Source organism: Mixophyes fleayi, chromosome 6 (genome assembly GCF_038048845.1).
Source record: "Mixophyes fleayi isolate aMixFle1 chromosome 6, aMixFle1.hap1, whole genome shotgun sequence".
Lineage (NCBI taxonomy): Eukaryota > Metazoa > Chordata > Amphibia > Anura > Limnodynastidae > Mixophyes > Mixophyes fleayi.
Window position 1 is genome coordinate 26,547,425 of NC_134407.1, and position 26,528 is coordinate 26,573,952.

At 40.8% G+C, this 26,528-nt stretch overlaps 1 protein-coding gene across 2 annotated transcripts; it reads right to left on the reverse strand.

Annotated features, from left to right (window-relative positions):
- HMX2 (H6 family homeobox 2) lies at positions 1–26,093 on the reverse strand. 2 transcript variants are annotated; one of them, XM_075215157.1, is made up of 3 exons: positions 25,995–26,093; positions 2,038–2,318; positions 1–885 (listed from the first exon to the last, which is right to left on the reverse strand). In XM_075215157.1, exons 2-3 carry the CDS (start codon positions 2,315–2,317, stop codon positions 359–361), a joined length of 807 nt encoding a protein of 268 aa, XP_075071258.1. In that variant the 5' UTR covers position 2,318; positions 25,995–26,093; the 3' UTR covers positions 1–358. The 2 variants fall into 2 exon arrangements, with proteins under 2 accessions (XP_075071258.1, XP_075071259.1); XM_075215158.1 differs by lacking the exon at positions 25,995–26,093 and adding an exon at positions 2,798–3,043.
- Between the last annotated feature and the right edge of the window lie 435 nt (positions 26,094–26,528).

Here is a 26,528-nt window from a genome sequence, read left to right on the forward strand (position 1 = left end):
TCGAGTTTAAAAGTTATTATTTATTTTAAAAAATATTATTTACATAGGTGAACACTTTTCCTCCTGTACCAGAGGCAGAGGCGAAGACTATCGCTCCTCCGGCAGGGCAAGGGTTAATAACTGTGCCTATGTAGAAATGTACAAGCAGCTCTTTCAGAACACTTTAATACTGGGGAAAGTGGGAGTCTTCGATTTAAAAAATAATTATAATACAACGGTCAAATACCTGTCTAAAATAAATACATAAAATTTTGGTGCCGCAAATCATGGAGACCCATACACATGGTGTATTTTCCTTTGTGATCTAAGCACTCTGGCTGGTGGGACTTGCAGAGGTGGAGATGGGAGGGGGGCGCAGTCAGTACTCCAGCTTGTTGTATAGGTTATACAGAGGTAGGGACATGTTGCTGCCTGGATAGTACAGGGGGGCTGGGAATGCAATAGACCTGGGCACTGGGACCCTTAAAAGTGAATTGTCTCTGAATACCAGCGGCATGCCTACCAAAGTCTGCGCAGACGCATGTGCCATGTTGGCAGCCTCCAGCTCAGCGGAGAGCTGTCTTTTCCATTTGTTCCTTCGGTTCTGGAACCAGGTTTTGACCTGAGTCTCTGTCAGCTGCAGGCTGGAGGCCAGACATGCCCTTTCTGAGCTGCTGAGATACCTCTTCATATCAAAGGTGGACTCCAGCTGGTAGACTTGGCTCCTAGAGAACACCGTCCTGGTCTTCTTCTTGGCATTGCTCTGCCTGTCCCCAGGATCCCTCTGCCTGTCTCCAGAAAAGGGCGTGCTGGGGGTTAAATGTCTCTCCTTCTCCCCCGTATAGTCCTGCTGGGATGGAGAGGGCAGCTGGGTCCTCTCTGTACTGTGTGGTCCTTGTGTATTGTCTGCAAAAGATAAACCAAGTCACTGTACTGTCACCAAAAGCCTGTTCGTCAATCAACGCGCACATTGTTCACCAATTTGCTCTCAGCAAGTGCCTACGACGCATATGGGGCATCTGGCACGTAAAGTGTTAACCTTCCAGCCACAGGAACTAATTAAGTCGACTAATAAGAGAAATAATTAAAACTACTCAGGCTAATTTTTAATTGCGGCATTTACAATCTAACATTTTGTTTCACTTCCTTGAAGTCAGCGCAGACTATTGTTATAGATAATTTCTTCAGGGTTTTTTTGCGCTGTGCAATTGCAGAAAATGAAGGTAAAGAAAATCCATATTTATTTTTTTCTCCATAGGCAAAACTTTTATAAAATCAAATATTCCACTGGGAGCAGTTTTATATTTACTTGCCCAGAAATAGATCATTTCACTCTCCAGACCAGTTAATCTACCACCAATTATTTTATAGCCCGTTTGATGAAATTTGAGATGAGTTTTATACAATACAATTGAAATACAATTGAACTCACGTTGCATATAAGTGAAATGCAACACAAGGGATTATGGATGGATAGATAGATAGATAGATAGATAGATAGATAGATAGATAGATAGATAGATCTTGTCATCACCATCATTTTCTGTATTTCATTTCTCTACTATAATACAAGTAAATGAGCTGGTTTGATTGGAATTTGTGTACAGTATTTATTTTAAGCGTTTAAGGTTTTTCATAAACGAAATCCTATCCCGGACAGGTGCTTGTCTGGTTTGGAGATAAATGGACGCACTGAACTGAGAATATTATCATGTATTGTAAATTATTTAGTGGAGGAAGCGCTGTCAGCCTGAGATTAAACATCAAGGCGCAGATCCCAGGTCCCCAGTCACACTGTGCCTCCATCACTACTAGAGCCGCTGACATTTTCATCTGATCTTTTTACTGCTCAATATAAAAATGTACAGTACACAGCACTAAAAACCAAACCAAGCCGCGTAAAATACACCCAGAAATATTAAAGAGGGTAAATCTAGAGGCTAAAGATTTCTGGTTCTGAAAGTGTAGGACGGGCAGCTAGGACATGCAAGAAGTGGAGTAACAGAGTACCCCCAACCCACATTATCCCAAACACTTTGTAAAGAGCAGTATACTCACTGAGACACGTGTGGGGGCTGCAGGTATGAGGGGCTGGGTCCCTTGGATCCCTCTTGCCTGATTTAGAGCAGAAGCACCGGTGATCTATCCATCCCTCTTCTTGCTCTTCTTCATCTGAGGAGCTACTGGGGCTGGGCTCGCTGCCTGTGATGGACGCACTGGTATAAGTCTTGGCACTTGCTCGTCCACGGGTAGATGTGGTGCCCTGCAGGATGGACTGGATAGTGAAGCTGGAGAGTGTTGCTGGGGCACACTTAGTGGCCTCTTCTTTGCTGCTCATCCTGAATACATAGGAAGGAAGAGGAGAGGATGAGGATGATGGAGAAGCACTGAGAAGGTGTGGGGGCTGGAAAGAAGGGGGTGCTTATTTTTTTTTTTTTATTGGGGGTGCCTTTGCTTTCAGTTTGCACACACAGACTGCATCCCTCCCCTCCAAAGCACAAGTCCCCACTGATACTCAGACTGCCTGCTGGCGTGGCTACATTTGCATGACATTCACAGCAACATAGAACCAATCATCGGCTGCAGCCAGCCCCGGAAAAATTGAAATTCCATTGTCAAACCATCGCTCCATGCACCCGTTATCAGAGACAAGGTACAGGGTGGTCGGTATCTTATGACAAAGGACGTGGGCGCATCTACTCTTTAGAACTCGGAGATGTGGATGAAGAGAAGCGCTTCCAGATGTGCCAAACTTGTGCGCAATTTGTACGGTAAAGAATCGGCGTAAAAGAATCTGGAAGCCCTAATTTACACTTACTTTCCTGTCCCTTACTTGTGTGCACGATATGATCTGACAAACAAACGGTCATCATGTGTGTATGTTTAGTGATGATGTCCAGCTGCAATGGTAAAACTACGTCCCCAAAGCCTAGTCACACAGCTCCAATCAGACTGCAAGGAAAACATATGGACGCACTTAATTATTGGAAGGATGACAGATCCATGGATCAGTCTCCCAGCAGATGGAAAAATATAAGATTGTTGTAAGTTCTGACAACCCCACCTCCCCCCATCCCTCCCCAATACACACATACAGCACAACTAGAAATACCAGCAAGAAATCTCAGCATGCTGGAGCTCTTCACATAACCTGAGCGCAACAAGTGCCACTGGACGTCATAAGATAGAAAAACAAACTACTCTATTAATTCATTTCAAAGCTCAGCACGAAATAAAGTTATAACTAAATACGTTTTTCACTTATTTGGAAATGTACTGTGCGCATAAATATGTGCGTGCTTTGCACTCTTTAGATCCTGAGTGTAGTGATGACATTATTAATATTGCTGTCTATAGAAGTGTCTGTATATTTGGATTTATGAGCAAAATCGATATCCATTATGGTAACTTTCATCAAGTTTTTATATGAATACAAACAACAGACGACTTGGCTTTTAGTATTTATGGAGACCTTAAGTTCACATATTTACGGGAGTTTTCATGTGTCATTGGGTTTTTTATTCTTCATATTATTATCATCATCAGCTATTTATATAGCGCTACTAATTCTGCAGAACTCGCTCACATCAGTTCCTGCCCCATTGAAGCTAACAGTCTAAATTCCCTAACACACACACATACACAGACAGAGACTAGGGTCAATTTGATAGCAGCCAATTAATCTACTAATATGTTTTTGGAGTGTGGGGAGGAAACCGGAGCACCCGGAGGAAACCCACGCAGACACAGGGAGAACATACAAACTCCGCACAGATAAGGCCATGAACGGGAATCGAACTCATGACCCCAGAAGTGCTAGCCACTAAGCCACCGTGCTGCCCATATAATATTTGTAGATAACCTCTGACCCAAATTTATCAAGTGACCCTATATTATAATACCTTTATTTATTTATTTATTTATATATCATCTTTGTTCCAATCAGACTCAAAGCATTGCACTTTGTTGCAGAGGGTGAGGCAGCCAAGTTGGTTTACACTGTTATACTGAGAACAAATTGCTAGGCCCAAACTTCCACATTTAGACTAATGTAATTTCAAAAGGTCACTTTGCTGCAGGGCAGCTGCAACTATGCATGCCATGTGCACTGTGCTGTATGCAGTTATAGGGCACTGCACATCTCAGTGGGCAAGACCATAACATAATATTCTCAGAACAAATAAGGCCACATCTGATGCATCTAGATCCCACCCTTTCCAGATAGACCACACCCATTTTCTGGTAGGCCACGCCCACTCGACTGGCAGAAATCGCGACACTCCCATTAAAATATTTACTATTGGGTGTATGTAATACTGTAGTATTGTATTTTTAGTTACTCATGTTTAAGGTGTTTTCCGACTTTAATATGTTGACTTTTATATAATGTCTTGTACTTTCTCTCCTGAGACATTGTTCTAACATTGTTCTGAGTCTTTCAGCAATGACTTTGGGCCTCATTTAGAGTCGGATGCAAAGTACATTTCAGGCGCATCCTGCACATTTCCCCTGATGGGGCTGCGCAGTAACCAACCGTTCCCTGCAGTTCCGTCTGCTTGTCAGATGCAAGTGCACACTGCGACAGCTTGCGTCTCAGTAGGAGGGAAAGGATGGAACACAGACTTATGTAGGCGTGACCATGAATAATTCAGATACTATGGGCGTCTACCTGCAAAAACTACCCTAGTCGGATCAAGACGCAGGTGGAACACACGTCAAAACAAGACTGAAAAAGTGCGTCAAGAATTAGGTGGCGCAAGTAGTTAGCTAGCTGCGGGAACTGGTCGCAGCTTGGTAGGGTATTACGAGTGGGACGCAACTTGTAATACCCTACCAAGCTGTAGCATACTCCCACTCCTACTCTTTCATGTAAGTCTTAGAAGCGCATTGCGTCCAACTCTAAATGAGGCCCTTTATGTTCTCAGGCAGAGTTGTTCATTTTCATTGCCCATGGATACGACACAGAGCTGCTATACGGATACAACTATTTCTGCTGCAGAGAATCCAGCAGAGTTGCACCACATTTGAATATAATAACAGTAAACCACTCCAATTATATAAATGCATGGCTAAAAACATATAAAGCAGTCAGAAATATATATAGAGAGAGCGAGAGAAAGAGAGGTCGAAGTGTAAATTTAGATTTGGCTATATGAAAAAATGTAATGGGACTGTAAGTGAATCTGATGGTTTTACAATGGTGGCAATAGCAGAAGTGGCAGTGGGGCATACCACCGTATACAGCCCCACTTCCACCACTATATATATATATATATATATATATATATATATGTCTATATATATACAGTTAGCAAAAATCACAAGAGGTTCTATACAAACCAGTAAATTAAATTTACATGAAAGTGGATAACCCAGCACATGTAATAAGAGGAAATGATGTGTGCATCAGGCTAGTATCGAAAAGACAAGAAAATAAGGAAATTGTCCCAGTTAAAATAAAAAGAAGTTGTCGTCTAATTAGTGGCGCTTTATAAATAAATGGTAATAATAATAATAATCTATACAATTTTGAATCAACTTATTTTTTTGTCTAAGACCCGTCCCTCCCCGCCCACGCCCCCACTCTCTCAATGTGCATGATTGCTGGGTGCAGGGGGAGATGAGAGACAAGTGTCTGGCGCCTGGAACCTGAGCCAATATTATTTCATAAAGAAGCACACTTACACGCTCACCCAAAGTCAGCAGCACTCTGCTCACCCAGCCCCCAGCTCATCGTATTACAGGTCATGTTTATTGGGGAGAAAGAGAAAAGATTCATGAAATAATGTTGCATTTGGTGGAAATGGTTTATTGATCTCCCACAATGCCCTTTTCTGGTCGCAGCATTCAACTATTTTTAGGCTGATAATTACTGAGTTTTATAGTGAAATATTTCACTCATGAATATGCTTTTTATATTGTACCTAAGAAAGTGACCACTTTTCTGCAAATAAAAAAAAAGCATAGGCATATAGTATATAAAAATGTATATTTATCATGCAATCCCTATTTGTCTTATGTTATATATTGATCACACATCCATCAGGACATGTGTGTTTCATGTGAGGGGTGTATGTGAAGTTGTTAGGGGTTGAGGCTCCACAACTCAGATTTTGCTTTAGAACCATTGGTACCAGAAGTGGGATGAGAAGTTTTAGTACCCAAGACAATGTTGACAAACTGCTTTTGCCTTTTTGTTTTCATGTCTACATATGGCATAATGCCATATATAGATCAGGGGCAGGCTGTGCCGGGGGGCAAGAGGGCATTTCCTCCCCTGGGTGAGGCCCCTGCTGATTGTTTTGGGCTGACATTCCCTGACAGAGCATTGGTCCAAGAGGGCTTCCCGTAAAGCGCTACGGAATTTGCTGACGCTATATAAATAAATGTTGATGATGATGATGACCAATGTTGTAATTATGACTGCTGGATGCCTCACCATTTTTAGTACGAGTCTCCCATTAGTAAACAAACACAGGGAAACATGTAGAAAGGAGAAAAACCATCAAGGGGAAAACGAAAAAACCATAAAGATGAAAAAGAAATCCATAATGAGAAAAAAAAATAGAAAGATAAATAGCAAAACCAGAAGGAGGTAAATAGAAAAAAATTGAAGAAGAAAAATGGAAATACCAGAAAGAGAAAAGGGTAAAAACCAGAGGGATAGAAAAATCAGAAAGACAAAAAAAAAAACAGAGATAGAAAGAGAAAAAAAAGAAAGTTATTAAAAGAGAAAAACACTGAGATAAATAGAGAAAAAAACCAGGGAGAGAAAGAAAAAGAGAGAAATAAATTACATTCCCTTTCATAAAGAAAAGTACATGTTCAATGTTTTAATATATTATTATATTTATATATTTAAAAATCTATAATTTATCTAAAATGTTATATATATATATATATATATATATATATATATATATATATATATATATATATACCGTACATACCCATGTATAAGCCGAGTTTTTCAGCAAATTTTTTATGCTGAAAAACCCCCTCCTCGGCTTATACTCGAGTCAATAAGTTTACCCAGTTTTTTGTGGTCCTCGACTTATATTCGGGTCGGCTTATACTCGAGTATATACGGTATATATTTTAACTTAAACTTAAATGAAATAAGTTTATTTATTCTTTTGGTACTCGTTAATTATATGGACTCACTGTAGCTTTTGAGCAAGAATGGCGCCCATATAATTAACAAGTACCTTTTTAAATAAATTGATAGAGTCAACATTACTGCATTAGAAAAATGCTTTATTTTAATGCTTCTCTTCTTGTGAATAGATCTGATGATGGCATTCACAGAGCAGGGAATACCGCCTTGATGCTTGATAAACAGGCTTACCAACATGGGTTATATTAATATATAAGGTGAAACGAAAACAATTCCTTTCGCTGGCGAAAACACCCATTTTATCCAGTTAAAGCCTTCTGTGTCCCCCAGCCTGGTTGCACCTAGTGCAGTTGCCTTTCCTGCTTGGTCCATGACCCTCTGTGTATATCACGTGACCCACAGTATGTATCATGTGACCTGCTGTGTGTACCAGCTCCAGGGAACCGTCATTGCCTCTTAGGCCCTCACCGATCTTAGCGGTATGCAGCAACAAAAAATCTTGTGTATCATAAGGCTTGATGTACTCCGTAATGCAGTGGATCCCAAACGTTCTCAGTTAGAGGCACCCTTCGGGTCTCCATAATTTTTTCAAGGCACCTGTAAGCCAAAATAATTTCCAAGTAGTCCCCTGCCTTGCTTACCACCGGCCCTGGCCGTGGAACCCCAACGAGATCACCGCGGCACCGCGGCTCTTGCTGCGGTGCAGTTTGGGAACCACTGCCCCACTGCCTTAATGTATGTTTTCACAGCTATTAGAATGGTTCCATGACCTGTATAAATCAATGTGGTCACAAAACTATTCAGTGAACCTTAATATTCTTATAAATACCGTAACTGGTACAATATCCCAAAAATCGCAAAGCTTTATAGAGTAATGTATGGAAAGGCTGGGGCATCCCAATTTCTCTTCAGTTGTTATGGATGCTGGGATTTGTAGTTCCTCACCAGCTGAAGAGACACAGATTACACACCTCTGATTTAGACCTAAAGAAATTGCTCCATTGCTAGGAAAAAACATTAACTGCTTTAAATTCTGCACTAATTCAAAGACAGGGGGAAAAAAAAGAAATTTAAAGGACAGTATGGAAATCAATAGAGACAAATGTCAGAGTTTTTTCAGATGATATTTTCATTAAATCCAAACCGGGCTATTATGCGTGCTTTATTGAATAAAGAGCCTGTAATGTTATTAAATGGCTGTCACATGGTCGCTGTTCTTTGAACAGAAGTCTAATCTTTAAATACTCACTTGATAGACTTAGTTAATGGACTAATTGATTCACAAAATCCACTATCCTTCCTCCTTGTCTCTGCACACCACGCTTATCAGAAAATAAAAGTAACCCTGTTCTCTCTATGTAAAGACAAGTGAAAACAGTTTCCTGTAACATTGGTATACAGGGACTAATGGGAGTATAACTGTGAGCTATGTTCTGTAAAACCAAATACAATTGATCTGTAAAATTCATTTCACCAGACAAAATCATCATGCGTCATTTTAATAATATGTACGGTTTTGTCATACTAAGCTTTCCAGCAGGGCCTTCTCACCTCTTTGTCTGTTTTACCCAGCTTGTTCATTAATTTACTTTCTTTGTCCCCAATTGTAAAGCGCTACGGAATATGTTGGCGTTATATAAATAAATGATGATGATGATGATGATGCTACAACATCATTTTAGTGTGTTGGCTTATAACCCTTTACACCTGCAGGTGTCACTGTTTCTAGTGATAACTACCCAGAAGATCAGTCAGTGACTAAGATATCCGGCATGCTAATGATATCATCAGGGTTATTCACATTGTGATAAAACATAAAAATATTTTCATAACGAATAGAATTTTTCTTGTTCGCTATCATTTTTATTGTCATTTTTAGAACATTAGTTAAACTAGACAAAAATATATATACATTTTGTCTAATGCAGTACATTACATAATTATGTTAAATTGTTTTTATGTATGAATGAAATATTAAAATATATATAAAGATAGTGTGAAAACATTCAGACTTAACGACGTAGGTGGTCTTATATGTAGACACAGTAACATAGTAACATAGTTGATGAGGTTGACAAAAGACACCAGTCCATCAAGTTCAACCTATTTTGGATCTCCTGCGATCTCTCACTTATATTTGAAATTGATCCAGAGTAAGCAGCCGCCAATCTGTTTCAATTGTGAAAATCCCCCCAGACTCAATATTATAGTCCTATTTTTTTTACCCTATATCCACTACTAGCCTTCATTTTAATTAACGGTCGTATCCCTGGATACACTTTTCCGCTAAAAATTTGTCTAACCCTTTCTTAAACATATCTATTGAATCTGCCATCACAACCTTCCCTGGCAGTGAATTCCATATTTTGACTGCTCTTACTGTAAAGAACCCCTTCCTTTGCTGATTGTAAAATTTCCTCTCCTCTAACCTTAGGGGGTGACCGCGTGTCCTGTGTATAGTCCTTGGGGTAAAAAGTTCCCATGAAGGTTCCCTGTATTCACCCTTGATGTATTTGTACATAGTAATCATATCTCCCCTTAGACGCCTCTTTTCTAAAGTAAACATGTCTAAACTGGCTAACCTTTCCTCATAACTTAATGACTCCATACCCTTTATCATTTCTGTCGCCCTTCTCTGAACCCTTTCTAGTTCCAAATTATCTTTTTTATAGAGTGGTGCCCAGAACTGTACTGCATATTCAAGATGAGGTCTTACCAATGATTTATACAGTGGAAAAATGACACTGTCTTCCCTTGCATCTATGCCCCTTTTTATGTATGCCAATACTTTAAAAGACAACTAATGTTTTGCTTTAAAATCTTACGTAAGTTCTACTGTTACTTAAAACAGACATAAAAAATAAAATAGAAAGTTCCTTGAAACATCAGTGTTCTTAGTAGCTCACTTGGGTTCTATCTCCCTATATATCTTAGTAGGATCAGACCTCTCACCTTCCTCTCTATTAGTGTATCTCAGGTCCTTTGTTCCTCTTCCCAGGACTCAGTGCCCCTTTCTCTGTCAGTGAGAGGGGCAGGTGCAGGATAAAAAGACCTCCTCTTTTAGCACATTAACCTTTTCAAGGCCCTTCACCACAGTCCAGACACATTACAAATGGTCAGCTTTAATCACGGTGTCAGGTCATTAACCCTGGGAGACCCAGTCATTGAAAAACTATTTGTGACTCTGTCATCAGTCCAAGTGCATTCCCAAATTCATTCACACATTGTAGCATGCAGTGATGCCTTGCAGGCCCTCAAGTCATTTAGGAACGGGGCCGACGAGAGAGGTGATTACAATAAAGTTGTTAAATACAAAATATGTCACATGTGATAGCAAGGCCTCAGTCATTTTGGACAGAGGAACCTGTTTATCTGCAAGAGATACCTCACCCTAAAAAGTATTTGTGGTATTTGTTTAATTGTAGCACAAAAGTAAAAAAAAAGGAAACATTTATGTACAGGTCTAAATCAAACTCGGGGGGACGGGGAGTCCGCCACATATTTGCTTGTTCTATGTCATATTATTGGGCTTTTCAAAGCTATTGTATTGTAAGAGCATTAGAGTTGCTTTAGCATGAGTTGGAAATGCCACCCCACATCACAAGCACAATGATATATCTGCACCTCAATGAAACAGCGCCCCCTGGTGGCCACAATATAATGATAAACTAATATCTGCATAGCTTTAACAATCAATACATTTTCAATACATAATTTCTCAGACAAGGGCTTGTCTGAGAGATGATGTGCAGGTATTGTGTAGTAAATGAGTAAAGTTTCAGTAAAATTGCATTTTAATTTTGTCTGCATTGTATCTTGTCTCATACTGTACAATATGGTTTACATAAGGCCAGTTTAAATCTAGCATCTCACTGGGTGTTTACAGACAATTTCTAGACCACTCTCAAAACAGTTTGGATGCTTCAGCAACTTTGAGAAGTGCAAGAACTGGTATATAATTACTAGTGTAAACAACACCTATTTAGACATTGTTTATGTACAGTATAGGGCTGCTTGCTGCCTCTTATCTCTCATCTATTAGTATCTCACACAGATACATAGATGTCTTGGCAGATAGTTAGATGAGATTTTATAAGTGTAAATAGGTGTCTCATGTAGTCACACAAGGAGGCAAGCTCTCTGTATACACCCAAAATAGAAAAATATAGTTTAGGTCCACAAAGCGTGGGCATATGCCAAAATTTCAACAGAAGGGTATTTCGTGGACCGTAGGCAAAGTGTACACCTATTACATGTTTAAGCCCATTACTAGTGTAAACAACACCTATTTACTCATTGTGTCTTTACAGGATTACACTGCATGCTGCCTGTTATCTCTCATCTATTAGTGTGAGGGTACAGTACACAAGACAATGGAGAATGTCTCACACAGATATACAGATGTCTTAGCAGATTGATGAGACTGTGTTAGTGTAAATAGGTGTCTCCTACATACACACAAGGAGGCAAGCTCTCTGTATACACCCAAAATAGAAAATGCAACTTTTAAATAACCTTTCAGATCACTGATCCAAAGTCTGCTTTATACTAGTTTAGACCCTTCCTGTATGAGCAGTCTAACTAACACTGCTGACTAGTTTGCACCTGTCAACATACTGGAGGTGGATAATGTCAGCTTATTATTACATCAATATATCATGTGTAAATTTTCACAGTTGCAGTTGTCCCTGATTTGGGGCCATAGGTCTGATTTTTAAAGTTATGTTCCTACTCTTGCTTGTCCCTGACAACGTTCCTGCTCTTTTGAAAAAAATGACACCTTTTATATGGGTATGTTGAGCTGGAAGCATCTCAGCTGATAGTTATCATTACTAGTTACTAAAGCTGGGTACACACTACAGAATTTTCCACCAACTTTATGCTGATCGATTTTACATCCGATCGATGGTCCGATCGCTCGGTCCATGGGCTGCATACACACTAGCCTTGTTTTAGACGATAAAGGGAAGAGCGGACGTCCCTTTAGCAACTTTTTACAGCCATGTTGTCGTGAGCAATGATTGCAATTTCGTACACACTGAAGCAACATTTGCGGGGCATGTAACGATATACCAAAGACATTAGCATAATAACACACGTGCTTTATACAAGTGTAATGGTCTGCAGCCAGACAGGTGCAATACACATCTATACAAAACACAAGTCTGTGATGTGCGGATACCGCACCATGTGGGACTGGTACAGGCATCACAAATTTACATACACACGCCCCCCAGGTCGAGGAAGCATCGGAGGATTGTCGTGGATCGGTCGGAAGTTTCTACACACTACACAATGGAAAGGAGATTGGAACGAAAATATTGAGCGGTACGACCAACCAAATGAGGCGACAATCGTCCATTTGGGCAGACTTTCGACCATCGTGTCACTACACTGACCCAACTTTCGAACGAGCGGTCGTATGTCGGCTGGTTGAGCCGATTAGTGGACAAAAACCCTGTATTGTGTACCCAGCTATACTTACAACCCGCAAGTTTCCCGTCTCCTGAGCACCCGAGTCTCAGTCTAAGTCACATTTGCTCCAACACGAATGTATTTTGGTTATGCTCTCACGCTCCCACCATCCATTATTCCGCCTCTTTCATTGTATGGGCCGCAAGTGGTTGTAAACTCAAGATGCGACTCACTCTTCACCATTGTAACTAATAGTATGAAAGGTGTTTATATGCAGCATAAAACATCCCTCCATTCGCTTGAATAGCATTAAAAAAAACACTCATAGACTCCTATGAGCCTTCTTTTGCTACAACATGCTAATCACATGTATGTAGAATGAGCACTGCCTGACTTCCCACGCTCCTGCCTGAGGTGTGATGGAAACAAACACCTAGGGGTAAATGTATGAACATGCGGGTTCTTAAACACCCGCGTGTTCAGCGTGTTCGGCGATTAAATTTCAAGCGGCGCTGCATTGTAAAGGGAAACTTCCCTTTACAATGCAGCGCCGCTTGAAATTTAATCGCCGAACACGCTGAACACGCGGGTGTTGAAGAACCCGCATGTTCATACATTTACCCCCTAAAGTGTGAAAAATGGTCTGGACATATCCAATAATACATTTGGGGCAGTATATGTTTTTAAGCTCTAAATACACATTTACATACACTACAGATCTATGTAATGGCTTAGACCCATCAGACGCAGGGCTGTATAAACCAAATAGGCATACTAGGTACATGCATAGGGCAACATTCAGGGGGCAGCAGAGTTATGCGGCCCACATGTAGAGTGGGTCCCCTGGTAACTTTAATGGATAATTGAAGCTTTCAACCAGGGGCCAAATATATAAACAATGATTATTTCAGATGAGAGTTTCTCAACCGCTTCCTCAAATACTCTCAGTCGGCCACATTTTGAGAATTGTATAAACTATGTTCCAGAGCCAAGGTCTGCAAGCTGTGCTTATCCATTATCTGCTAGACGCTGGAGAGCCACAGGTTGCAGTTGTAGACCACCAGTAAGCCTTCTAACACACTATAGTGGTGCTCAACATTTTTTTTCATTGAGGCCCAAAATATCAGTGTTTCCTTCTTCAGGGACCCCAAGCATCAGTGTGCCATTGTTCTGGGACCCCAACATAGGCTAATCCAATGTTTGCTATCTGTGTTTGTGTCTGTGTTTGTCTGTGTTTGTGTGTGTGTGTGTGTGTGTGTGTGTGTCTGTGTGTGTTAGGGAATTTAGACTGTAAGCTCCAATGGGGCAGGGACTGATGTGAATGAGTTCTCTGTACAGCGCTGCGGAATTAGTGGCGCTACATAAATAAATGATGATGATGATGATGTATTTCCTATCTCCCAAAAAAACAGATTTTGGGACCCCACAGGTTTCCCACTTGTCAGATAGTGTACCAGTCCCAACATTAGATGATTTAACCCTAACTAGCCGATGATGTGGAAATTGTCAAATTTCATGGAGCCCACAAATGGGGCAAGTGGGGGTGTATAGGGTGGTATGTCATACTGCGTGCCACTTCTCCTACTGCCTTGTTATTGTAAAACTATCAAATTCCATTCACTTACATTTCCCATTACATTTTCCATACCGCCACTTCTAAATGTCCACTTCGACCACTGCACCCTAGCACTATTTTTTTCTACCTGTGTTGAATAAGTGTTGCAGGGTAACTCCATTATTAAACAAAGAGCACTTGTTTCTAAAACATGATCCAGGGTAGAGTAAATACTTGTGTGTCCAGGTATGGCATCTCTGGATAGCTCAAGTGTTATCTTCTAGGGAGGGGATGAGCTGACGGAGTCAGATACCAATTGTTATTCATTCATGTAACCAGCGCAGGAAGAAACTTGAGTTGTGTCTACCCTCTCCACATGCAAAGTTGTGTAGTTCAACTTAATTCCCTTGTAGGAAACGCTGTAGGTTTCTAATGAAGCCCTCTACTTTGCTCACGTAGGCAAAATGCTCAAAACATAAAAGGAAATCATTTTGCAGAAGAAGAAAAATCCCAAAATCACCAAAAACTGTGAGGGTGAAGCCCAGGATTCATTGGGGACAACTAAGGGAGGCACAATGTATTGTATAATAAATATATATATATATATATATATATATATATATACACACACACACACACACATCATACTGTATATCTCGCTGAATATTGTGCTTATTCAGCTACTTCGTATCCATATTTTGATGTAGCTATAGATAATTAAATGTCCGTCCTGGTGACAGGAACAGAAAAATGTCAATTCCGCAAATGTCCGGCTCTTGTATCTCAGCTGTCAAGATAAGGTGTTAAACTAATTAAATGTGCGATAAGGTCTTTGTATCAATTACTTGTCAATCCTGTGGACAGCTATTATAATGCACAAAGGATGAAGAAACAGAAGCACTGTTGGAATAGCTAACAACCTCCAGTAAGGGGAAACAGCACTGTGGGCATTAAATAATAAGCTGCGTGGCGTAGAGTTAACCTTTGGGTGCTCAAGGGTCCGTAATGCAGTTGAGTGCACTGTGGTTTTAAACGTGCTTTAATTCAGGAGGTTAAGGGGTCTATTTACCAAGCATTTTTCCTGTAGTAAACTCCCGAAAACAACAGTTTTCAGGGGTTTACCGTGAAATCACTATGTACTATTGAAGCATCGCAGCAGATATCTCAGATATCTGCTGCATTGCATTTCCTATCGTTTTTCTGAGCACTCCCCATAACAGTGTATGGGAAGTGCTCAGAACCGCTATGTATTAAAGGCTAACTAGAGAAAATGTTCTCTTTTTTTACATGTTAATGTACGCCATCTGAAGCTGGCGCCATCTGAAGACATTAACATATCTGAAAACTTTCACGCTCTGAAGAGCAGAGCTGGACAGCGCATGTGTGGAGGGATCATGTGATCCCTTCCTGTCAATCATCCTGCAGTTTGCCGGCAAGATATTACTGCGCATGCACCAACTATTCAGTCGGTGCATGCGCACTAACAAAAAAAGAGAAAAAAAAAAGAGAAGATCATCGCAGCCTTGAAAAATGAGAAAAGACTGCGATGATCAGGTGAGTCACTTCTCAGGGACAGCAGGTTATCGGCACTGCTGTCCCTGAGAAGTTTTTTAATACATAGCCGTTACTTTTCAATCCTTATCAAGGAGATAAGGATTGAAAAGTATCAAGTCAAAAAAACGAAGGGTCATAAATAGACCCCTAAGAGAGAAGGTTCTCTTCCCATATTTTGGGGGGGGTCGGGAGAGCTTGTTGGAAGGGTCCACCACTAAGTACAGCACCAGAAATCAATGTCAAGATGCAGACCACTAGAAACTTCATTTCCTCATCCCTTGATGCCTGAAGAATTATGTGAGCAGACGGACTCATGTAGTGGGTGAGTAAGGTCACCTGGGGTCCACCAACTCCAATCAATGCCCAGAATTTATATTTCAGTCTGTATGTACTAAAAAAGTGAAGTTTTGCTTCATGTCTTGATAAATTGTTATAACTAAAATTATGCTAAAAAAAACCCAAAAAAACGTTTGCCCTTTTCTGCTTTAACTCTCCTTAGATATCAGTACACCTCTGTTTATTGAATAAATAATTTAGACGTTTCCAACCGGCAATGGACATATTTTTTTGAAAGCCCACCGTACATCCGAAAGTCTCTTATGTAGATAAGTAAGTGAACTGCTCTAATAGATGCAATGTATAGCAGCAGACATTTCTTTCACCTGCTTTACATAAAACACTGTTTGAAAATGACAATAAAAGAAAAGAATGTTCTGTATTACAGTGTTTATGTTTGCTCTCTGTAACATTTCTTTGCTTTTTTGTAATCCGTGATGGATCCAGTGTTGGGCGAGCCCCTCCCCCCCAGTAGGGACAGACTGCCTGCGACCATGCGCTACAGATATGCGCAAGGCGGGTGAGAGGCAGACAGAGAATCCTGCCAGTCCGCTCCCATTATGTTTCACAATCTCACACCCAGTAGCAAACCGGTCAGTGCAGGAGGGGGCGGAGCTTTGCTTAGTGACCGCCCCCAACCCCCAGTAAACCGTCTAGATCTGCCCCCAGTAAATAGAGCACATTAGTACCCACCTTTAGAGAGCATTTTCTTTATAAAGACTACATTCAGTCGCTGAGACATGTGTGGGCCCCATATCTAAATCCTGTAAGGGCCCCTATCTACCGCCCAATGGTGAAAAAAACACATATTCACATAGGACTTTGACAGGGGCGGTGGGCGCCCAAGCTGCTGGTCTGATTGTAGTTGGTAGTTATGCCTTTTACTGCAGTTATAGAGAAGTGCAAATATATAAAATAAATTGTTTAATTTTCAGCACCCAACAAATTCATTGATGCACAAATATGGTTTGTGTATATGAAGCTTCCCTGTTGTTCTGCAGGTTAATTCATAGGTCTTGAGGAAGGTATCACTACTAGAAATGAGTGAAATCATTGATGCAATCTTCCAGTTTTGTTTCACCATTGCCATTATGTACGGTCTTTCTGTAAATTCTCGTTTTGCAGAATGAACAGAGCTGGGATGACGGTCAATTCATTCCATTTCCATGAAATTTCGGGGCCATACTGTAAGTGTCACTAGGAACAGTTTTCAAGCAAATACTCACGTTTTGTTTCTAACCACTCACTGTGAGGAATACATACTGTGCAAAAGTATAAATGCATAGTTACCCACGGCAACCAATCAGAAAGGAGCTTTCATTTGTGTAATGCAGATTTGGCAATGAAAGCAAATGTCTGATTAGTTGTTATTGATTGCTATACATTTGCACTTTTGCACTGTATTAGTAAGTAGCCCCACAAGCTATAACAGATATATAATCATAAATAATTGCAGAGTAGGTACATTAGGGATCCGGTCATTCCTATCCTGGGAAAGAGGGTCTTCTTTAGGGGGTAGAAAGGTTCATAAAGTGAAGAAGGTTTGTTATATGTCTGCCAGTCAATAGCACCCAGCATGCCCATGTGAGACAGGCATATGCTGAGAGCAGGGGGTCTCTGCCCGCAGTGGCTGAATACATCGACCAACTTTGCTGCAGCTCAGTTGGGGACAGAATTTACAACCTCTGTAGACAGGCCGTGAAATCTCCTCTGTCAGAGCTAAATGGGCAGGTTTTATACACTCATTTCAGCTTCAGCTTGTTAAATGAGCACATCTGTCAGCTGAACGGAGAATCTCAAAGGCCTTTCGGGCTGGTTCTCCATCTCTACTAGGCATACTCCACAAATCAATGTCTTATTCCCATTTCAGACACATCATAGCCAAGCTGTACAGCCAACCACAATATACACTCACACCTCTGTGGTCTTCTTCTGGAGGGAGAATTGAGCGCAGCCAAAGTGAGCGGACCTCACTTCATTCAGGAAGCTTATGAAAAATTAATTCCACTGAGCCGGCAGCATTAAGACCTGTGCAGCCAAGCAGCGGACATGTTTCATAACTAGCGAGAATTAAAAAGAGAGGCCTGGTTAAACTGTTAAATGGAGTGATACAAATAAATGACTTGGGAAAATTGCATGGCTCATAAAGAGAAAGATCGTGTAGACATTCAGAGTGTATCCATTGTCTATATAGACTGATACCGTGTGGCTCAGACAATATTCAGCCTATCAAATCACAGGGATCTGGTGACATCACTTTGAGCCTCAGTGATGTCACTAGTATTTATTGGATTGGTAGGCTGCAGTCTCCTGAACAATGTTTCCACCCACAAAATTGCTGCCACCAATGAATGAAGGGGATGGGCACCCATTCAGAATTCATTTGTACAGGTAGAATGGTGGAAAATTAGACAATATGGTGATATCCCATCCCAGATCACCATTACAGGCAGAAGGGAGAGGGCGATTGAAGGCTGAACGACCACACGTCTAATTGCAATGAGTTGGGTTTCTGACCTAATGAATGAGTGCTAAAAACCAGCTCTAGAAAACATACCACACTCAAACCACAACGATATACCCAACTGTGTGGAGTTTGTATGTTCTCCCCGTATTTCTGAGGTTTTCCTCCAGGTGCTCCGGTTTCCTCCCACACTCCAATATCATACTGGTAGGTTAATTGGCTTCTGACAAAATTAACCCAAGGCTATGTGTGTGTCTCTCTGTGGGTGTGTGCTTGTGTGTGGTAGGCAATTTAGACTGTATGCTTAAACGGGGAGGGGACAAATATTATCTCTGTGTTATCAATGGCGCTATATAAATAAATGATAATAACAATTCTACATAGTTACTACTACTCAGGACATTAACACATGCAAAATAAAATAAAATAGTTTCCTGGTGCGGTTGGAGGCAGCAGAGGTGATTACTAATTTCTTACATGTCATGAAGATATTATTATTTTTATCTGTGCTTAAGTGTTACAAATGTTACAGCAATAAACAATCTCTTGTATAATATGTCTTGGCTCAATAGAACAAGGCTCTGAGTATTTAGGTCTACTTAATTCTCAAGACACCAACAGCATCTAAGATTGTGTCTCAATTTCAGGATAAGTCATTAAGATCATTTATAAGCCTTGGGGCTATGGTAACAAAATAATAATAGTGCATTATTACAAAAACAGTAGAACTGCACTTATGTTACCCCCACTCATACAGGGTGCCCTAGTACATGATTGTAAGTAAGGTCATGTTGCAACCATCTATCTGGTCACAGTGACAATATACTAATAAACAAATGCACCTACTTTTCATAGCACTACTTCATCCTCTAATGCTCACCTTTATGACGACATCTAACAGTCTTACACAAAATATCCCATGTTGAAATATTTTTATTATCCTGAGTTTTATAAATACGCACCTCACTAGAACAGCTCTCAGGCATTTGCCCTTGATCTCCAGTTTTAGTGGGGCTTCCGTGACCGGGACTCATCATGGTCCCCATGTACGTTCCTACTTTGTTTTTAGTAATGTCACACACATTTTAGCTAATTATAATGTCTCATTTTTTATTTGATGTAATTGTATGGGTCTTAGATTTTATCAGATGGTAGGGTTTTATTTTTACTTAAGTTGATAACTTGATGGCCATCTAGTTAATCCCAGTGGTTCTATTTATGGCAGGTGTAGCTAAAAACAGACAAAACTTCTAAATAAGTTGTTCTAATAGTAAAGTAAGGTTGTACAATACACTTAAAAAAAAGTTGCAATCATATAAATAACATTTCTGCCGTCTGCTTCTGTACCCCCCCCCCCCCCCCCTACGGCACCTGTAGACTAAAAATTACAGAGCCGTGGGACCCTACTTATTCTAAAGTGTGATGAAATATTTAGAAGTGCAAGAAAATGCGGAGGGGGTGCAGCAGCACAGGTGTAATCCAAGATGAAACGCTGAATCCTTTCTAGCTCTCAGTATGCAATCTGATCCATGACTGAGCCTCCGCTTGGTTGTTAAACGACATTTCTATGAGAGCTTAAGAGCACGATCCTCCACTTTACTCATTTAAATGCCAATACATTCACTATGCACACACACAGGATCCCCTTCAATTACTTAGCTACACATGTAACAAAGCTACAATGTAGCTGCTTTACAATTAAGAAATAAAATAGTGACAGAAGAATTTTCTAAGATCCAGCTGAGTATTTGGATAAAGTAAAAGTCTATCAAACACCAACTCTGGACACCCTTTCCTAAAAAGTCAATAAAACACACAACTCTAACTGAGGAGGGATCAATTACTTATGTTTATGAATTAATTTTGCATATTACGCCATGCAAATAAACCATGTAATCTAGTATAAAGGTCAATGATCCTTATACCCAGGGTTGGGGCTACCTGTGGTGCAGAGCATGTTGGCACTAATAAAGCCGTTAGTAGATATTTAAGTGCCATGGGCAAGAGAGAACACTGGTGCCCTCCCAATCTTGGTGGGAGCGAGAGTAGGTGCCACTGTAGAGAGAGAGTGTGGTCCACTCACTGAGCCGGTATGTCTAATACACAGAGGGAACTGCCTAGACTGCCCTTCAACCTGCTCCGAGTCCAATCTCCAGGATTTTTATAGCTTCTTGCTCACGCTGGGACTGATGCAGAATTGTACATAATTGAGCCCCAAATCGCAGGCGCAATATTGCATTCACTAAAAAGCTGCAATTGTGGCCACATGCACAGCTGCAAGATACGTACATGTCTGCACCAGTAGAATATACACCCAGTTTAGGTCCGGTATACATTACATACAATTACACCCATGTTTACAACCATTTTCTTTTATTTGCAAAATGCGGATTCACTATTAGGCATCAATAAAACTTCAGAAATCTCCTTAATACAGAAGAAACTATTCCCCATCTTATGTAAGTTAGTAAAAAAAAAATTGCTCAAAGACACACACGAAAGCACGTGCAACAATCAGCATCAGCGGCGCATTTACAAACAGCCAATAACAAGTGGTTCACTATTGCTGGCGGCCATCATCATCATCCACTATTTTCCCCTGCCTGTGAGGACCCGCAAATAACCCATTGTATATTTTTCTGTGTCTTGGCCTATATCTTTTTCCAATTACATAATTATGCTCTTGCTGTACTCGGCTTATGTTAGAACCCCCTTCTCCCCATCACGCCTCTCCCAGTGCAAGTGAACGTAAGTCTCGGAATCACAGGAATCTGCATAGACACATCTGCGTTCTGCCACTTTCTGGGCATGTGCAATGCGATTCAACACAAAATACACTATGCAAACTGGTGCAGTGCTCACTTTGCATAAGGCTCTCTGAGTCACTCTGAGCTGAGGCTGGATGGGTAGGTGACCAGGAGGCGCAGATGTGCAGTTTATTGCCTTCTGGGGTACGTTGCCCTTTCAGTCTAAGTGCATTGCCCTGTACACTGTGTTTCTGGGAGCTGAATGCAGTAGTAGCTGACATCTAAATAGGTATCTACTAACCAATATGAGAAACGCACTATTGGTACATATAGGACCTCATTTAGAGTTGGACACAAAGTCCGTTTAAGAAGTGTAGGAGTGGGAGTTTGCCGCAGCTTGGTAGGGTATTACGAGTGAAAAGCAACCCCAGTTGCGTCCCACTATTAATACCCTATCGAGCTGCGAGCAGTTCCTGCAGCTAGCTAACCGCTTGCGCCACCTAATTCCTGCCACACAGCTTTAGCCCTGTTTTGACGTGTGTTGCGTCTGCTCCTCACTGCGACTAGGATGTATTTACATGTTCACGCCTTCACAATTCCACGTTCCTCCCATTCTCTCGTAGGGAATCGCAAGCTGTCGCAAGTGTTAATATCGTCCAAGATGCAGGCGGATTTGGTGCCTTCTGCACATGCGTGGTAGTGTTTTTTTGTTAGATGCGCCTAAAACGGACTTTGCGTCAGACTCTAAATGAGGTCCATAGACCACAAATATATCAGGGTGCATCAAGGAACATTTGGCTGGAGTACAATAACCTGCTCATTGAGTACCTATCCTCCTCATCATCACCATTTGTTTATATAGCGCCACCAATTCCGCAGCGCTGTACAGAGAATATTTGTGATTCACATCAGTTCATGCCCCATTGGAGCTTTCAGTCTAAATTCTCTAACACACACACAAACACGGAGACACACACACACACTTTTCTTAGCAGCCAATTAAGTTTTTGTGGTGTGGGAGGAAACCGGAGCAAACACAAGAAGAACATACAGGGCCTCATTTAGAGTCAGACGCAATGTGCATCTAAGACGTGTAGGAGTGGGAGTGTGCCTTTCTTGACGTGTGTTGCGTCTGCGCCTTACTGCGTCTAGGATTTACTTACGGGGACACACCTTCACAATTCCGCGTTCTGCCATTTCCCTGTACTAAGCCGCAAGCTGTCGCAAGTGTAAATTGCGTCCAAGATGCAGGCGGATACGGTGCTTACTTCACATGCGTGATAGTGTTTTTTTGTTGGATGCTCCTAAAACAGACTTTGCATCCGACTCTAAATGAGGCCCACAAATTCCACACAGATAAGGCCCGGGTCGAGATTCGAACTCATGACCCCAGCGCTGAAGGACTAACCACTGAGCCACCTGCTCAGGCTCCAATAGATTTTTAATAGACACAGGTTAAAAACCATTGGAACTGGTATGATGTAAACTGTTAACGTTTAATAGTAATAATTCAAGTGACACAAGTTGTGTCTATACCACAAAAATACAAATGTTTATGCCAGTTTGTGTAAAGGATAAGATGGGCACCATTACATTTGCCCCCCACAGGAAGCACAGTAGCTGCCACTGTAGATAACTGGCTCATACAGTACATGTTATCAGCGTATAACCTGCTATGAAGGGGTAAAATGGCATCGGATCAGTAAAACTGTTAATATCGAGGTAGCTGTGAGCTTTCATGAAGCCTTAATAAAAATTGATCTTTTTTCTCCTCTTTTTTTTTGCTGCAGTTAGAAAATGGGCTTGTAGCGCGGCTGTTATATTGGAAGAAGTGTATGGGAGTAAATGACAGATGGAATCATAAACACGTTTGATCTTGAAATCAAGCTTTGCTAAATATTAAGCACAGGCTGCTCTCCTATTTTTACAGGGACTGAGGATATGATATATGACATGTCCAAACTTTAAAATAAGGAAATTACCAGAGAAAATGATTGCAATAAATTTTCTAAGTATAAACGTTGATTATATTTCGATTTTCATTCAGAACATATTTTGGAGCAAATGGCATTTGGCCACGGTGCTATAAGGAGGGGGGGGGGGAGGGGTGGGGGCTTTAAAAAAAAAAATCTCGGAGCCCTAGAGGTGTACAATTTATGTAATCTGTGCTTGGAAAATGAATTGGGTAATTTATTGGAAAACAGAAAGTCCTAAAGATTGGATCAGCATTGCCTACACTGACTCCCCCAATCCATCAAGTTCCAATTAACAAGCCAGCCAGAGAGAACTTTAATGGCTTTCCAATCTAGTTGCCTGATAAACCCATCAATTCCTCTGGGAGAAATTAAGAAAATCGACCGGCCTTTGGCGTTGTAGTGTCATTCCTTTCTGCAACTATATGTCAAATTAAAAACACAATTAAAATTTAAACTGTTTCAATCAGGGGCTGCCCTCCAACCTATGTTTCACTTAATAGAAGTTTGATGAAAATCTGAGGCTTGTTCTCTATCAACAGGAAGCTGTGAAGTCAGAGTAGGATGGTACAAGCCCAGCCCAGGACACAAGGCAGTCAGACTTCTGCTATATCTCTCTGACCTCACTGGGGGCACCAGCAGGTGAGGGCAAAGAATAAAGACTGGACGTGGCACTGGGGGAATTAAGCACAATACTGCCAGATTGATTTTAATTAATGGGGCACTCTATCCACTAATGATGACATGGGACACTGGTCCACAAAACGCCAGGAGCCAAGGACAATTTTAGGGAGGTTTAAAGGGAATTTACAGCCTGGAACTCATTCATGCACTGATTACTTGTAATGATCCACATCCGATTTTTTTTTTGTATTGCCCGCATTAAGCATTGGAAAGATAGTGGTTTAAATAGGAAAGTTATGACTTTCCAGCTGTCTTGGACCTACAAATCCCCATTGATAGGGCATGCTGGGCTTTGTAGTTCTATAAGCTGCCTAAACCTGGTAACATCATTCAATACAGAACTAATTAATCTGCTCATTTCATGACTGCGGGCTTCGATAAGTACATATGCTCCCCCCCCCCAACTCCCTCCAATCTGCATTCAGCCATCACGACCTGACAGGTGACTGGGGCAAGTACCACTGACTGTTCTTAAATACTAACGAACCACAGTATAGTACACTTAAACCAAAAAGAAAAAGGCTGGGACTATTTAACAAAAGTGACAACATCTCTGTGATTTGCTGTACTTTGTTTGTAGGTGAACAATTATTAATAGCAACTTATCCTCTCTCATTTACCATACATAGCAATTAATATTGTCTGCTCAACATTCCAATGCTAATATAACCCACATTCATCCGTACAACAATGTTACAATTACGCAATGCGTTGTTATTCTATTCTAGAACTCAGGTTAGATACCTGTGGGGCTGTGACAGAGCTAACAGTGGACATGCTGGGACTAGTAGTTCCAGAACAGTTGGAGATCCCACAGTTTGCCGAATGGAGTGCTGTGTAGTGTTTTTCACACCGAACAATGCAGGTGTATTAGAAGCCCGACACCCCCCCTCTCCTGAAATGATTTAGGAAACCTAATCTAATCTGGGTGGAAGACAGAAGTGTATTTTGCTTGGAATTGAAACGTTTGGTGGCTGATGTGGAAGGTCACGATGGGATGAGTTAGTAAGGGGCGCACTGGGAGGGGATCCATAACGTTACAATGAGCATTTAACTAAGTGCTTTATGAGGGGGCTGGTCGTGCAAATCATGAAACCATAGCACAAAAAAATACGGTGCATGCTCTGTCCTGACCCTCTTCACATCGCTTCCTACCCTGCAGTGATATTTGCTAAAAAAAAAAAACTTGTTAATCTAATAACAGTCATGAAAGGCTCATTTGGCAGTTTCAGAACAAACCAAGGTCACTCAAGTGACAGAACAGCAGTGGGACAATAGATTCATTTGAAACAATATTTTACAGACATTTTACGATCAATATGGACCGGAGCATTATGCTGCAGCAATCTGTTAATGTTTCTTAATGGGCTCCTCATTCTGTTTGCACACTGTTACTAGTCGATAAGCTAAAGTGATTATTTGCAAAAACAGTTGCATTATATTTGTATATAAATATAGGGGCAGAGCTGTAAAACTCCAAACTATTGTGCTGCATACTTGGTACAAAAACAGTAATAAGTCAAATAATAATAATAATAATAATAATAATAATAATAAAAATAATAATTATTATTATTATTATTATTACTACTATTATTATTATTAAAATTCTTATTATCCACTTTAACATTACACTTGTACTCGTCATAGCTGTGATGAGGATAGCCCAATATGTTAGATGAGCTATTGGTAATCAATGGGCGTTATCCACTCATGAAATGTAAGGGATAAAGATAAGTGTCAAACTGTATTTTTGTAATATACTGAAATAAGCCATATACATAGATGGATGATAGACCCCCGTAGATGATAGATTCCCCCCCCATCCCCCCCACACACAGACACACATTTTTCTCTTCCAAAGTATTCATTAAAAATAATATATGAAATGACTTGGCTTTTGTGTATTGGCCTTACATTTACATTATTTCATGTTTACCATAAGGCGATCTGGTTAAATGGGCAGAATATCTCATAAGTATACGTAGAAATGGGAGATTATTCTCCTTTGCAGACTTTCTACACTTTACAATTTATTTCAACTTCAACTACTGCTGATTTTAATAGAGAATAATAGAGAATTCGATACAAAAAAAGGGTTAAACCCAGACAGGCTCCCCCAAATGACAACCCCCCCTCCATTTTCTTGTGGCCCCATGAAGTTACTCACCTGCACGGGTTATACAGTCCTCAGGTTGTAGAGTTTGGAGCCAGGTGAAGAGAGTGAGCTGGGAGAGCTTCTGTTAGGGTTAATCGTCTCTTGGCAGCATCTGGTCCTCTTCTGAATGAGAGCAAATGTGGTGACTGGAAATTTATATATTTCTCAAGTGTTTGCTATACAAAGAGACGGAGTATTTACTATCAAATAAAAGAAATACATGTGTGTTATTAGTACAAACAGCAAAGCGAGATCTGCTCAGTCTGATTCAAAACACTGGATATGTAGAAATGCATCTTTTTTTAATTGCAAACAAACGCACAGATTTGGAATCCAAACTCAGAAGAATCAAGACAAGTGGCCGGGGATTTATTAACAGGTTGAGAAGGAAAACAGGGCAGCTTTATTGAATTGCCCAGATCAAAGAGATTCAGACCGATGCAGATAGGTGCCCAGCTGAGGGACATGGAGGAGGTTAGAGGCTCTATATACTGAGCTCTCCGGAAAATGCGCCTGGTCCAAGCACCTCACAACGTTCCTAAGCCT